Source organism: Patagioenas fasciata, chromosome 2 (assembly GCF_037038585.1).
Source record: "Patagioenas fasciata isolate bPatFas1 chromosome 2, bPatFas1.hap1, whole genome shotgun sequence".
Classification (NCBI taxonomy): Eukaryota; Metazoa; Chordata; class Aves; order Columbiformes; family Columbidae; genus Patagioenas; species Patagioenas fasciata.
In genome coordinates, this window is record NC_092521.1 from 119,919,852 (window position 1) to 119,935,343 (window position 15,492).

The 15,492-nt window shown below is 37.9% G+C and overlaps 1 protein-coding gene across 4 annotated transcripts in view; it reads right to left on the bottom strand.

Moving 5' to 3' along the window:
* The window catches only part of BBS9 (Bardet-Biedl syndrome 9), a 330,225-nt gene that overhangs the window by 126,961 nt on the left and 187,772 nt on the right, over positions 1-15,492 (bottom strand). For all 4 annotated transcript variants that reach the window (XR_011737694.1, XM_065831489.2, XM_065831490.2 and 1 more), the window contains one exon: positions 5,481-5,591. Coding sequence is in view for 3 of the 4 variants with exons in the window: in XM_065831489.2 (XP_065687561.1) it covers positions 5,481-5,591 (111 nt within the window). In the remaining variant the exon portion in view is untranslated. The remainder of the gene's footprint in view (positions 1-5,480; positions 5,592-15,492) is intronic.

The window sequence follows — 15,492 nt, forward strand, 5'->3', positions numbered from 1 at the left end:
TATATAAATATAAATGCTGAGACAGTTTTTGGTCTTAAATACTATGAGTATTAAACTATGAAAGTTTATTTATTTTACTAAGTATAATCATACAAGACGAGAACTTTGAAATTTAATCTTTAAGTCATGTAAATATTTGCATGACAGCAAAATAAAAGAATTTAACTAAAAACAGTGGCAGCACAGTAGCGAGTGCAAATGCCAAGCCTTCGGTCTCATGAACAGCTTCTCAGAAATGTTCATCTTTAAACAATAAATGTAAATACTGGGCCATGTTCTCTGTTGCTCTCTCAGGAAGAGACAATGGTTATTCTGAATTATCACGGCAAAGTCAGGCAAACATTTCCCTTAAATATTTAAGATTTTTTCCTTTAGATAGATCATTTACAGGATAGATTTACAGGATCTTTGGCGAAAAATTCTGCCAGGAAAATCAAGACTTACAAGTTGTGAAAATTCCAACAGCTGCATGACATGACATTTGACAAATCTGACTCCCAGTGTTGTAAAATCCTGAGCTACTGATCAGCACCATTGTTCCACACTCCCCACCCCCCAAAAAAAAATTCCCAAAGATATATTTTTCATCCCAATCATTCTTTGATTCAGGCCATCAACTTAGTGGAGTTACTCCTGATTTATCAGCATAAAACTCTTTCCTCACAGAAGAGCAACCAGATCCTTTCTGTCTAAAATATTCAGTAGGAGTACTGCTAAGAGAAATACATTTTCGGAAATTCCCTTTCGCGGTAAGTAGTTTGCAGCAGTAGCATATGAGGAACACAGAACACTTACTTAAAGGGCTCTATCCTGATAAATACAGACATTGTTATTTCAGCCTACAGCTCATCACCAGCACACTTTAATTGTTCAGAGAAAAGTTCACCATATCTGTTAGAAATATCTCTAAAAAGCCAGCATATACGAGATCTTCCTTATAATTATTTGCTACAAACAACATTTTCAACTCATTTCACCAGAAATATTTAAGAACAAGGGAGAACTTAAGAAGTGTGTTTCTGCAAATCTCCTTCTAGAACATATTAAAACTTCTCCTGGAAATCAAACCACTCATCTCACACAGACTGCAACCCTAATGAGAAACTCATAACTTCTAAAGAAGAAAATGGAAGACAGTGGGAACAACATAACAAAGAGAAAGCAAATCCACAGGACCTACATGAAAGAGTAACTACATTTCTACTTGTGATTGCAGCAGAGGTCAGCATATCTGCATTGGTACTGTAGCTGCAAGCTCATGGAAAAAGTAATGAAGTAACAAAAGAGACTTCAAAGCGGACTCAACTTCAAATTATATTCAAACTCTCCACCAGGCTTGTCCAGCCCACGATGAAATTTGTGCTGCTCTCTCCTCACTCTAAGCAAAAGACCAAGATCAAAGTTAGCAGGGATAGATTTATCATGCTAACGTTACTCCCCAAATTCGGTACACACAGTCTCAGTGCCTTGAGGAGGCAAGCAGGAAGAATTATTTTCCATTCACCAGGGCAGAGAATGTTTAAGGGAGTACTTTTGTACCTACTCAAAGCAAAAGCTGTTGACAAGAAGCTGATCCTACAACTGCAATAATATCATTAATTTCCAAATATCATGAAGCTGATGCCATTCTTTACTACAGAATCACAACATACTTGGATCCAAAAAAGATAAATAAGAAAAAAATCAGTGCAAACTATTTCAGCAACAAATAGAAAACATCATATAACCATTAATTCCCCTTCCAAAGAGACTCTGTGATTGGGACAGAATCGTTCATTGTCTCCTTTAAGAGGTTTGCAACATGCTTACCAGATATTATTTTCTGCTGTACTAAGTAACTATTTCAAATAAAGCCAAAAGCCTCATTGATACGTTTAGCAGCTGCCTGGAAAGTCTCAATATAACATTTTGTATGAGACAACTTGCAAGTCTGTGGCACAATGCTATCCTACAGCATAATTTCTCATAGCACAGCACAGTCTTCCATGTCTTAGTCCCTCATTGCCTTCACAGTGCTTTGTATAGCTCATATAACATATTTAAGGCAGTGAACTCTTCTTGGTCTACATCTACTCATTAAATTCAAAAGGTTTTTAAAAATTCTCAGCATGTCCAAAGAGCATAATAGCATACAATGGAGTGACAGGGAGTTACCTCCATACACTACATACTATATCTCAATAGCAAGAGATTAGCAAGCTCAGATATTAAGAGTTTCATGTAAATTAACTGTTGAGCAGTTCTTTTGAGTTTTGGTAAATTCTACAGCCAGGCATACTATCACAGGTAGATTGCTAGCAATACTGGAGTTTGGTAGCTCAAAACTAACTGAACATCATCTATGCAAGCAGCAACCACAGCAGTAATAACATAGTCGTACTCATAAGGAGCTCACAGAGTCTGCACAGAATTCAGGTCTCCTCTTGCTCTTGAGGCTTCCTCCTTTGCTCATAATTCCTCTGTTTAAAACGTTCTCGATAGCACTTCTCTTCAGCAGATTTAGACACACAAGCAATTTAACTATAAGCAACAGTGTCCAAGTTCAGGACACCACTGAGAGGACTTATTTCTTCTTTTCTCAGTGAGGAATTCTCACTGCTTCCTGCTGAGACCTTTGCAATTCAGGTCTTAAGCGTCTTTTCAGTAGGTAAGGCACTCTGTTCTGCTTTGTTTTTCTACCTCTACAATTGTACTTTTGAGAACTGCTTGAGTTTTCTCCTAAGCCAGTACACTGTACCAGTGGGAGAAATCAGAGCTTACCTTTCACTCTGATATAGAAATATATGTGTTCCAACTAAGGCAACTTCACTACTCCCCCCCCGCCATTGTGTATAACTACAGAATTCAACCTGTACAAAATCCTGTTGCTAAGATTTGGTCTGGCACCAGATGGAGAAGTACGTAACTGCACTTCTCACTCTGTTTCCATAGGTGGTAGTCCATTGCATTCAGCTCAAGTCCTCCCATGACCTACAGAATCCTCTGGAATATTCTAACTTGATCAGCTCATTTTATTCATTCGATTTCCATCTTCCTCTGTGAATGCAATCTGTTACTCTTCAGTAATCATGTACTGTAATCATGTTTCTCTTCAGGTTTCCTACACAGGGATTATCAACCATTGTGCCCACGTTCATATTAAACTACAGGTGAAGAGACCCAATTTTCACTCTTCAGTATTGAGCTATTTGGTGTTGTAGCCTCAATCTATTTTTATCTTTTTAAACATCTATCATTAAACTGTGGGAATTTTTTGGTAAAGAACATTAAGAAGCTTAAGCATGACATATCAGTTCAGGTGATACAGCCAAATGAAAAATATTAGCTGGACACAGAAACCTTTCTAAAGCCAGCATAATTTTGCATTGCCATTAAACTACCACTACAGATAGAGATACAAATAACAAAAGTCATCTACAAGAAGAAGAAAAAACTTCTCAACTTATAATCAACATCTATCTTGAACTCCCTCAGTAAATGAAGAGAGATATATCAAGAAAAATATTTTTTACTTTTCTTTATCACTTTTTTTTCTCTCTTATTGACTGGACATAGTTAAATTAAGTTCAAACTTATTTAAAAAAAAAAATACATAAGACACACCAAATATTACTTCCTGGAGCCTTTGGTGCCTGAGCAAGAACTCAGGCCAAAAATATCATGTACAGAAAAACATTGCAATGCTGTGATTTCATGCCTAGTGTTCCCTTATGGTTTAAGTAGCTCCCTTGGCTCTTACACTTGTAGCAATTAGAATTTCCAGACAGCTCAATAGCAGATATTCTAGGTGCCCTATATATTGCAGCATTAACTGGCAGAAGGCAGTCAATTCTTATTGTGAATGAATTAAATTCACTGGTATAACACGTGGCTGTAAACCTAAAGATGTTTTTAAAGCTTTCAAAGTTTTCATTCTGCCTTTTATAGTTACAAAGCAACAACAGCCAGCTGTGTGATGTAAGTCTCAATTTTTATCACGGACTAGGATTTACAGTAGGATATGGTGTATCTGGATCTCATGAATACGCTTCTACACTTTTCCTCTCATGCTAGTATTTTCACCGATAACGTTGTTTAAACATAGCAGAACACTGTCTACTGAAGAACAAATATGTGCTTGATCAGAAGAGTGGAGCATCAGACAAAAAAGAGGGATTGCCTGCCATATGTTCTTGATTTATCGGTCTAGTTGCCTGAATTTGGAATTTTATCAGGATTGTATCCTACCTCAGAGAGACAATATACTTTTCCACTACCAGAAGGGTACTTAATATATCCAGATGATAAAGGTTAAACTACGCGTATGTCAACTTTGACAACTTCCCTTCTTCTTACAACCTGAAGTGCCTGAGGACTGCAAGTAATTAGCACTCTAGAAAAGCCAGAGCTTTAGGCCTTCAGTAGATTTTTCAGGTCATTTTTGTGAGCAGATACTCACTTTGGGGTTTTAAGTTACACTATGGCATTATACATTTCTGCATTAGACATCCTTCTTCCCTGCCCACTATTAAAAATTTGCTAATGCAAATTCAGCTTTTGCAATTAACTAATCATTCCAATTCCCTGGCTCTCTGTGTAACAGTTAGCTGGGCAAACAAGCAACTGAATGCTTTTTAAACATACAGTTAACTGATTTTTGCAGATCTATAACGACTTTCTGTCTATTTCTGACTTTTGTTGTCACCCCTAAGCTGCCATTCTTAACTTCAACACTCATATATTAATATAATGAACACATCTTATTTACAAACAACATTCAAATACATTTAAGAATAAATATTACAGGACATAAACAGATAATGAGGGGGGAAAGAAGAGTGAAGGTACAACTTAGTAAACAAAATGGGAAATAGCTGCAGTCAAAGTCTGAGATCTTACCAGGCACTTTATTAAACTGCAATGCACTATTACACAGTGCTGCTTTTAAAGTATGCTAACACTATATCACAGTTCCCGGCAACATGAAGTCTTTCCAGAAAACGTGTCATTACTGTATGCAGCATATTTTATAGCCAGTATAATTTCATTTGATTATATCCAATAATATTTTTCTGAAATTCTAGTAAGTCTTTCCACAAAAGATAAGTAATGACCATATTTTAATCAGCTGGCACAAATACTAACCACAATACTGCAGGGGAAAAAAAATAAGCCTTTATTACACCAAAATGTCCTCAGTTTCATTTTGCCCCTGTTGAAGAAGTCGTGAATAAAACCTGCAAGAATCTCATTCAAGTATTATGTACTACAAAAACTTTCAACTGTGAAGGTATTTAATACCAAGATTGATCTCTAGAGTTTACCTATTCTTTGATAGGAGAAGCTGAATAAACTCAGAGTCCTAAACATCGTATTATTACTGCAAGAAAAATCGAAAATTTTGCTAACAAAGTCTGAAATCTGTTTCGTATGTCCGCAAGCATTCTGAAAAGATGAGCTGTACACCTCTAAGTAAAATAATATAATGTTCCTTTACTTACCAGGCTTGGATTTCTGCTTTGCGACCTGTCTGTGAGTGGGAAACTTCGCTGTGTAGCCCGGTATAACTGGTCTTTCCTCCAAATCAGACTCTGGGATTGTAGTACAGCCACCTAGTTGAAAATGGAGGAAACTTAATGTGGTGTTCGTGTAACAAAACAAATTCATCAGTGCATAATTAAGGAACAGAGGTGATAAATTAACTGACAGGAACATACACAACTGAAATAATCTTTAACTTCACAGAAACATTTGTTGAAGAAAACTACCACCATTGTCTGGAAAGTTAGTTGTGCCTTAATGGCTTCTCTCCACTACTTATTCTGGTTTCAAAAAAAGTTTGGATGTATTAAGACCACAGAATATGTAAAATTACTTCCACATAAAAGATGGAAATAACACGATTTGTATTAAAGACCAGATTATTAGGAGCTAATTTTGTAATAGAAGTAATTACGTGTTAATGAAATAACTTTACCAAGACAACAAACCTTATGAAGATTGTTAGTTTGCCACAGAGAATGACAAGATGGTCTTTTTTTTGGATGAGCTATTAAATACAGTATTTTACCACGTAGTTCTAGAGATATGGAAACACAGGGACATTTTCACTGGCTAATAACACACTGCACTGGCAATGCCTTACTCAAGTTATTTTAGGTTGCATAGAGTAATAGATTCTTCATATTTTGCAATATTGCTTTCTGAGTAGTTCATTAGAGAACATAAGGACTTCCAGTTTTCTCTCCAAATGTGTTTAAATGCCTATGTTTAAAATATGGAAAGGGAAAATCTAGCAGTATAATAGTATCAACTGAAGATAGCTGCAGTAGCTTGCAGTGGAATAGGTTAATGGAAATTTATTTCAAAACAGATGTGATCAGGACATTGGAGGATGTGTCATTATTCCACAGCAAAAACATGGCCATACAGTAAGTGTATTGCCAACAATTTAGTACACAGCTGAGCTGCATCTCTTTCTCACAGCCCTCCCAGGATCACCACTAGCAAGCAAACAAATCTATGTACTTATCTATTGTGTTCTGAAAGCACGTGTTTATAAACAGCACATCAACTCCCAATGGGGTGCACAGACTTTTCACCTTCATGGCAGCTTTGCTCTGTTTTGAAAATAAATGTCATAGTCCCAGCCCCATAACCGGTGGTGTTTATTTGCAGCAACACAGGCTATTCTCTCCTTACAAACTAAATGAGTAAAACAGTTGTTAAAAATAAGGTTGCATGCCCAAGTAGAAGAGCTGCAGTTTCCCCAGCAGTTTCAGAAGCACTGGCAAAGCAACACATGATGTCCTGCAGAATGTACCGCACCATCTAGGGCAGGGCAAAGCCCGGCAGCTCTAGCGAACCCTGTGAAAACACACATTCCTACCAGAAGAAGAACTGATACAGAATCCTTTGTTCCTAAGGAAAAGGAAAGACCCAGATATACCCTGGTAGAAAGTATGAGGCACATTGTGGGGTTTATGTTTGATTTAGAGCAAGCAAATTTTTTCAGTTAGAAAGGAAATTTAGGAGTGAACATAACAGCAATGTGCAAACTTAAGACCCATGACTACTTCAGATATTTAGGGTACCTGCTATGAAACTGAAGGAGAAAATGGGAAATGAGAAAAACGTCTTCATGTTGAAAAACTGTAACGCTGGGAAAATGTCTGACAATTCATTAAATGTAAATGTACCTACACCCTAAATGAAAATAAATATCAGTAAACTAATACTTCTGTTCCCATTTGCAAATTGTGACTAAAATGTAAACTATCAGATTTGATGAAATGGAAACCCCTACTTTAAAAGTCAACTTGGATATTTTTCACTTATTCTTCAGATAAAATCTACCCTATTAAACAGTAATCTGTAAATACAGGACACAAAATTAAGGTTTCTTGCACAAAAGAACTATTAAGAATGGCATCATACATTTTAAAAGGCTTTATAACATTTTCTAACAGCATAAGTGAAAACTTGCCTAGTCAATTAGTATTTATTGAATTTCTACATGGAAGTAAAACAACTTTTACAATGTTCATTCTAAAACCTGAAATTTGGTAACTTACACAGCCTTGAGAAATGATGGCCTTTGATGCCAAAATATTTAATTAGTCATCCAAGCTGATAGTAACTGAGTAAGAGTCGGAAAACTTTTATTTGCCCTTGGGTACAACACACTACTCACTGAAAGGAAACAAGACTTCCTGTTCTTGATTCTGATGTGAGAGATTTGTTAAGATTTACTTGTCATCTGATACTATCAGAAGTTATTAAAACGTAAAGCAAAATTCACTTCTTCCATAATTTTATTTTCTTGACACAGAATAGTGAGGACTGAAATGTTACCAGTGATGACAGATTATTTTACAAGCAAAGTGTAGCCAGAATATAGAGCAATAGTATCATCATCAATATTAAGAGTAGTAATTATTTCTTCTGCAATGTTACTAATACCTGTTTCCAGTGTTTTGGGTTTTAAATACTACTGTTTCATAAAGCATTCCATGTGCTGAAAGCACTGTTCTCAGTGGGGCAGGATTTCACCAGGATTCTTGCACCAGTAATTATGCAAACGAATGACCAGACAAGAAAGTAATATAATGTTTTTACTTTTTCAGGCAATGAGGCTTACATTATCAAGGTCTTTGTGCCCCCACTGCATTTCTTATTCTTTTAATACTAGTATTACCTTCTAACTGAAGGAACTACTAGGATTCGCTGGGCTATGGTCCTTAGCTTTTTCAGCTGCATAGGGCTAGGTAGAATGACTGCACCCTCATCTACACATCAACCTGCATCAACATAAGTGGTATCTGCTTCTTCCAATGGAACTAATGGCAAATTCCATTTTCTTGCTCCACTAGGCACAGGTATCCATCCTCCAGATAATGATGGATACCCTTGACAACATGGATACCCTTGGATGGATACCCTTGACAACCCTTCCCCACAGGAAGAAAGGAGTGGACACCACACTAGGACAACTGTCACACTGAAAGAACTGAAACGTTCCAAGTAAATTATAAACTTTCACAAGACTAAAAATGAAACTGGATAAGGCACAAATATACACCACTGAATATCATATTTAAACCACAGTAGATCAGGATTTTGTAATTCAGAAACATTTTACAACTCAGAAGGATAGATATCTTATAAAAAGGAGGGGAGGGGAGGGGAGGGGAGGGGAGGGGAGGGGAGGGGAGGGGAGGGGAGGGGAGGGGAGGGGAGGGGAGGGGAGGGGAGGGGAGGGGAGGGGAGGGGAGGGGAGGGGAAAGGAAAGGAAAGGAAAGGAAAGGAAAGGAAAGGAAAGGAAAGGAAAGGAAAGGAAAGGAAAGGAAAGGAAAGGAAAGGAAAGGAAAGGAAAGGAAAGGAAAGGAAAGGAAAGGAAAGGAAAGGAAAGGAAAGGAAAGGAAAGGAAAGGAAAGGAAAGGAAGGGAAAGGAAGGGAAGGGAAAGGAAGGGAAGGGAAAGGAAGGGAAGGGAAAGGAAGGGAAGGGAAAGGAAGGGAAGGGAAAGGAAGGGAAGGGAAAGGAAGGGAAGGGAAAGGAAGGGAAGGGAAAGGAAGGGAAGGGAAAGGAAGGGAAGGGAAAGGAAGGGAAGGGAAAGGAAGGGAAGGGAAAGGAGGGGAAGGGAAAGGAGGGGAAAGGAAAGGAGGGGAAAGGAAAGGAGGGGAAAGGAAAGGAGGGGAAAGGAAAGGAGGGGAAAGGAAAGGAGGGGAAAGGAAAGGAGGGGAAAGGAAAGGAGGGGAAAGGAAAGGAGGGGAAAGGAAAGGAGGGGAAAGGAAAGGAGGGGAAAGGAAAGGAGGGGAAAGGAAAGGAGGGGAAAGGAAAGGAGGGGAAAGGAAAGGAGGGGAAAGGAAAGGAGGGGAAAGGAAAGGAGGGGAAAGGAAAGGAGGGGAAAGGAAAGGAGGGGAAAGGAAAGGAGGGGAAAGGAAAGGAGGGGAAAGGAAAGGAGGGGAAAGGAAAGGAGGGGAAAGGAAAGGAGGGGAAAGGAAAGGAGGGGAAAGGAAAGGAGGGGAAAGGAAAGGAGGGGAAAGGAAAGGAGGGGAAAGGAAAGGAGGGGAAAGGAAAGGAGGGGAAAGGAAAGGAGGGGAAAGGAAAGGAGGGGAAAGGAAAGGAGGGGAAAGGAAAGGAGGGGAAAGGAAAGGAGGGGAAAGGAAAGGAGGGGAAAGGAAAGGAGGGGAAAGGAAAGGAGGGGAAAGGAAAGGAGGGGAAAGGAAAGGAGGGGAAAGGAAAGGAGGGGAAAGGAAAGGAGGGGAAAGGAAAGGAGGGGAAAGGAAAGGAGGGGAAAGGAAAGGAGGGGAAAGGAAAGGAGGGGAAAGGAAAGGAGGGGAAAGGAAAGGAGGGGAAAGGAAAGGAGGGGAAAGGAAAGGAGGGGAAAGGAAAGGAGGGGAAAGGAAAGGAGGGGAAAGGAGGGGAAAGGAGGGGAAAGGAGAGGAGAGGAGAGGAGAGGAGAGGAGAGGAGAGGAGAGGAGAGGAGAGGAGAGGAGAGGAGAGGAGAGGAGAGGAGAGGAGAGGAGAGGAGAGGAGAGGAGAGGAGAGGAGAGGAGAGGAGAGGAGAGGAGAGGAGAGGAGAGGAGAGGAGAGGAGAGGAGAGGAGAGGAGAGGAGAGGAGAGGAAAGGAAAGGAAAGGAAAGGAAAGGAAAGGAAAGGAAAGGAAAGGAAAGGAAAGGAAAGGAAAGGAAAGGAAAGGAAAGGAAAGGAAAGGAAAGGAAGAAGCGAAGCAAGAAAAAACCCACCACCTTTCCTGCTAGGACTCTAAATTTTTAAATTTCATGCTGCAGGGGTTCTACTGAGGGTATCTACTGTGACTTCTCTGGTCAGAGACTAACGGAACTTTTACTTTAAGTAAAAACCCTCTTTGAATTCCTGTATATCTCTCTATACATTTCAAAAAGTATCCACTCAATGTCCATTTTAGCAAGCATTTAGAATTTGTATGCACCTGGAATCCTAAAAGAAATCACAACAACAGAATAATCCACATTAATTCATAATTAAGTGGATGGTACAAATCAGAAGTGAAATATTTAAGGAAAAAAGGGGGAAAAGTGAGGCAGGAATAGTAGTACATAAATCTACACACTGGAAATGATCCAAGTTGAGAAGTTCTCCAGATGTCAGTCTGTAAACAGTGCTTCATAAAATGAATTTCCCCATTAATTGTTGGCAGGAATAACATCTAGAATATGTTATTACATTTGACCCACTCTTTCCCCCTTTTCTGTGTAGCTAAATTCTTGTCTGACATCACAGATCTTTTATCAGTTGTGATAAATCCAAGAAAGCAAGCTTTGGTCAGCAAAACCATTTGATAGGGTACAACATGCATAAAACTACACTCAAGCTAATTGTGAACTTTTCACCAAAGGAAATGAGACTTCTCTTGTTTATTTTCACTACGTTTGTTTTTGTAACACATTTGGTTCTTAAGTTGGAAAAAGACACCCACACCCAAAGGAAACATAAACATATAATACATATAGAACAAAAATAAAGTACTGACAGTTTTCCTACAGGTTCCTATCACCATGTTTTTACATGTTTTAACATGGCTCTAAAAGTTGAAAAACAGGAAAACAAAAGTAGTATACATCTGAAAAATGAAAAGGTACTTTGAGGGAAATACTGTTTGGGTTTCCTCTTTCTCTTCCACTCAATCACACTCTAAACTATGCATAAAGTTTCCATTTTCCTCCAAAATTAACTCTCAAAAAAGTCTGCAGAAAGAAAAAGAAAAAAGCTTCCTGAGCAGTCTTTGGCAGCAAGAGTCAAATGTGAGCAGGAAGCTCTCTAAATAATGGGTTTGCTATCCACTTGTATACCATTATACAATGGAGATAGATAATCTAAACAGCAAAAATATATCATAGAGATTCCAAAACTATATGCAAAAGCATGTTCAGCTAGTTTTTCTGCACTGCCCATAATTTTTAGGGAAGTGTATACTAAAAATGCAGTCTACGGCATTAGAGATTATTCTGAAACAGAGTTAATCAAATACTTCTACTGATGCTACTGGCTACATTTATTCAAGTCCTGTAAATTTTATTAGGATCTGTCCATCTGAAAGTAGCTTGCCTGTTGAAGTAAACGCTGCATGTAGGTTTTGTAGACAGACAGTGCTATTGTTGCTTTCTAGAAGGAACATGATAAAATCTACAAAAGAAAGCAATACATATTTGAGTGCATGATGAGGTCCAGAGAACATTTATTCACACACCAGATCTGGATTAGAGGCTGTCATTTGAATAGACACATTCCAGGAATGCAAGCGTATTTCCATTGCAGAGAGTAAGGGGAAAAAGAAAAAGCAAGAGAAAAAGGGAGAGGAAAGGGGAGAGGGAAAAAAAGGGCTTTTTATAAATGGGTGTGTGATAATGAACATGGTTACCATTCACAGTGGAAAAAGTGCAGGCTTAGTTCAGATATTAACTAGCAAAATGTAGAGTCACTAATTAATCAGTTATAGATTTCAGAAGATAAGCACTTAAGTCTAATAGTGTGGCTACAATTGTGCATTCATAAAATTCCATTGTTTTGGGGCTGATTTGACATAACCAAATGTAATTAAATGACAGAAAATACTTCTGTATTGCATTCCATTAGAATAATAAATTAATGAAAAATCATAGCAACTGAACATGCAGTCCAAGGTCATCGAAGATCACCAAAACATATTTTCAATGCGAGTACACAGAGACATACCAGACTATTGTTCTGCTTTACTTTTGTTATACTGAAATGTATCTTAACAAAACTTCCAGTTCATAAATTCCATAGCTTGTGCTATAATAAGTTGCCACTATTTGCATCGAGAGCTGTGTAGAGATAATTTGCACCAATTGTGTGGCTTCTGTTTGACCTTGTAGCCCATGCAAATAGTTTGGACATGCCTAAATTAATAAAATCTTGACTTCAGAAGTTCAGGGTACTTTGGTAGTATAACCTTTTCATGGGAGCAACTGTGCTGTTTAAATTGTCAACTTGCCTTGGCCATTCTTCCAGGATGAAGCTCAGTGTATGTGCTGTGTAAGTCATGGGAATGGCATTGGGAAACACATTGCATCTAACAGCTGTTTTCATTAAGGAATCATTATTGGACATTTAGCCAAGGACACAATGAAGATCAACATTCAGTAGTACCCTTACTAATGCAAGACTGAGAACGAAATAATGTTAAACTATATAATGCCATTCAATATATACCTTTACTCACTATTCAATTATATTCAATATATACCTTTACTCACTATAAGCAAAGGATGAATGATGACAGTTGTGCTTCGAGCACATAAATGTACTGTTCCATCCAACAACCTATTCACCTGATGAGCGCAGACTGGCTGAAAAACACGCTCCGTGTTCTGGTATGTGTTGGAAGAGGTAATTGTTGCTGAGTTTTGTAGTGCTTGGAGGACTTCCATCTGCCTTCATGTAATAGCTTTTAAAAAATCAGCTTATAACAAGAACATTTCAAGGGGAATATCAACTCCTGACAAACACCATAAGCATAAAACTCACTGTATTTTCCAGAGCACACTGCCTCACATAACACCTGGTGTTTTTTGTTAACTGGATCTCATATCCTCTTCCGCATATTCAGTGTACCACTAAGTGTAGCTTTCATTTAGCATAACTAGAAAAGGTTGCATTTCAAAATGCTTAAATACAGCAGTAGCAGAATTTATAGAATATACTGGCATCAGCATATTTCAGGACAAGATTCTTCATTCAGTAACAAACCCAATGTCATGCTACTCCTTTGGTGAGCAAGAGGAATATCCAAGGGTTTTGATGGAATTAGGGGTTTTTAACATATATAAATTCTTTTGGGACATGTAAATATACATACACGTGTATTAGGACATACGTGTGAAATACATAAAGAATTTTATACCAAATATTTTGTCTTCAGTAAGACATTCTTCCACTTCTCTAAAGCTTGTATTTATTGCATTGTTTTGCTAATGCACTGTGGTAAGTAGGCTATTAGATCTTTGCACCTTTTTACCAATTTACATCAAAAACTTATATAGGTAATGCTCCCTTGATAAACACTTTCCTAATTACTTTTTCTAAAAGTGTATTCTCTACTGTCAGTTCTGGTTTCTATCTGCCAACACACCCCAAGAGAACAACTGAAAGTCAATGTTCAGAGCAGCTGGGATCTCCAAAGCATGCTTGTTAAAAAACTATTCACAATCTTGTCTTTGTGTAGTCTCTAACCTTTCTGAAGCATACACTGTAAAGGAGACAGACTACAACTGACTGTTGTAACCTTGATACCAAACCCTCCTGGTTTTCATCTTTCTAAAAAGTTTAGAGAAATGTTTTTCTCCTATTCCCATTTAAACACTTCTATTTCCTGGAGCAGATATATGAAGCATTCTTCAATTTGAAGATGCAAGCATGCAGACACATATATAGACACTATGTGTCAATATGTATATATACACATATTTTGGACTTATTAGTAAAGAAAGAGCAAGTCCTACTACCCTGCAGTCAGAAGTTGAAGGGAGAGTAAATGTTTGTGGCATGGTTTGCTGGGTTGTAACCCACAAGTTACAAAAGTGTTGCGTCACACAACCATACTGCAAGACTTTCAAGGTGAATATTCTTTGGCTGGTTCAGAGGAACAGACAACTATTTACTTGCAAGGAGACTGAGGCATATTGACCTATGTAAAACACTGTTTACAAGCTCTTAACAACAAGAGGAAGGTCACTAATGCCAATTACTGAAAACTGGATTTTTGTCTCAGCTGTGAACATGAAATAAAAGATAGTGTAACTTGCTGCATGAAGCCTTGTTATGCAGGATCTTTTGGATCAGCCTTGATGAAACAGTAGTCAGACAGAAACAGTTAATGAGGGGCATATTCCCAATCCAGATCAGAAACTGACTGAAATCAAAGAAAAAGCATTTGAGATGTACACTAATGCTTTGTTTTGGGCAAGAGAAGACAGGAATAAAACCTACTGACATCAGATGCAATGTCAGATATACTGTGCATAACAGAAGGCAATGGACTAGTAACTGGGATTCAGACATATATACTGAGGGATATATGTTGCTCCAAAAGGCAAAATTAAAGTGGTAATGATGAGCTACTGAAAGAGTCTTATACAGAACTGGTCAATTTGGAAAAGGATGATGAAGAAGTTTAATATCCAAAATGTCAAATTTCAGCTACAGAATGCCAAGATCAGATTTCAATAACAATTGCAGTTGCTTTAATATTATGAGAGAAATAATTGTTATCAGAAGTAGTGTTGTTACGGAAATCAAAGAAGATACAAAACCCACAGAAATAATCATAGGATGATAAAAGAAAAATGGTCCAGTGGGACGACCAGGAAAAAGTTGAATGCAATTCTGAAATAGACCTGACATTGTTCCAAATAAGTATCAAGAAAGCAATAATATTATTGAACAAGGCACTGCTAAAACGTGGAACACTGTGTTCAATTCTAGTTACCATGTTCATGATAGATTAAATAAACCTGGAAAAATCCAGCTGAAGGCTACTAAGATCATATAGGAATCACTGACCTTATTGACACATGAGCAGACGACCAGTCTTGCTTAGCAAGAAGACTAAAAGTGGAACAGACTGATCCTTACCGATAATGCAATTAGGCCAGAAATCCTTAGTGTCTGGCAAAATAAGACACTCTTAGAACAAAAAGGAATTGATCAGAAATTAATTTTTACTTGAAATTAGGTTTCTGAGTACCAAGAGAGCAAGGGCTTTGAACAACCCCTGAACAGAAACCATGGAGGTAAACAATTGTATTTATGAATGAGACTGAACTACCTTATTCTAACACTGAGGAGTTCCTGAACCAGGAATTTCTTTTCATCTTTTCCCCCTCCCCTTCACCCCCTTCAAATCAAAGATATAGTGGATACAGGACAAAACAGATACAGATTTATCTATCAGTATTCTGAAATTATCCAACTATCTGTTATCAAAGTATGAGTAGTTATTTAATCAT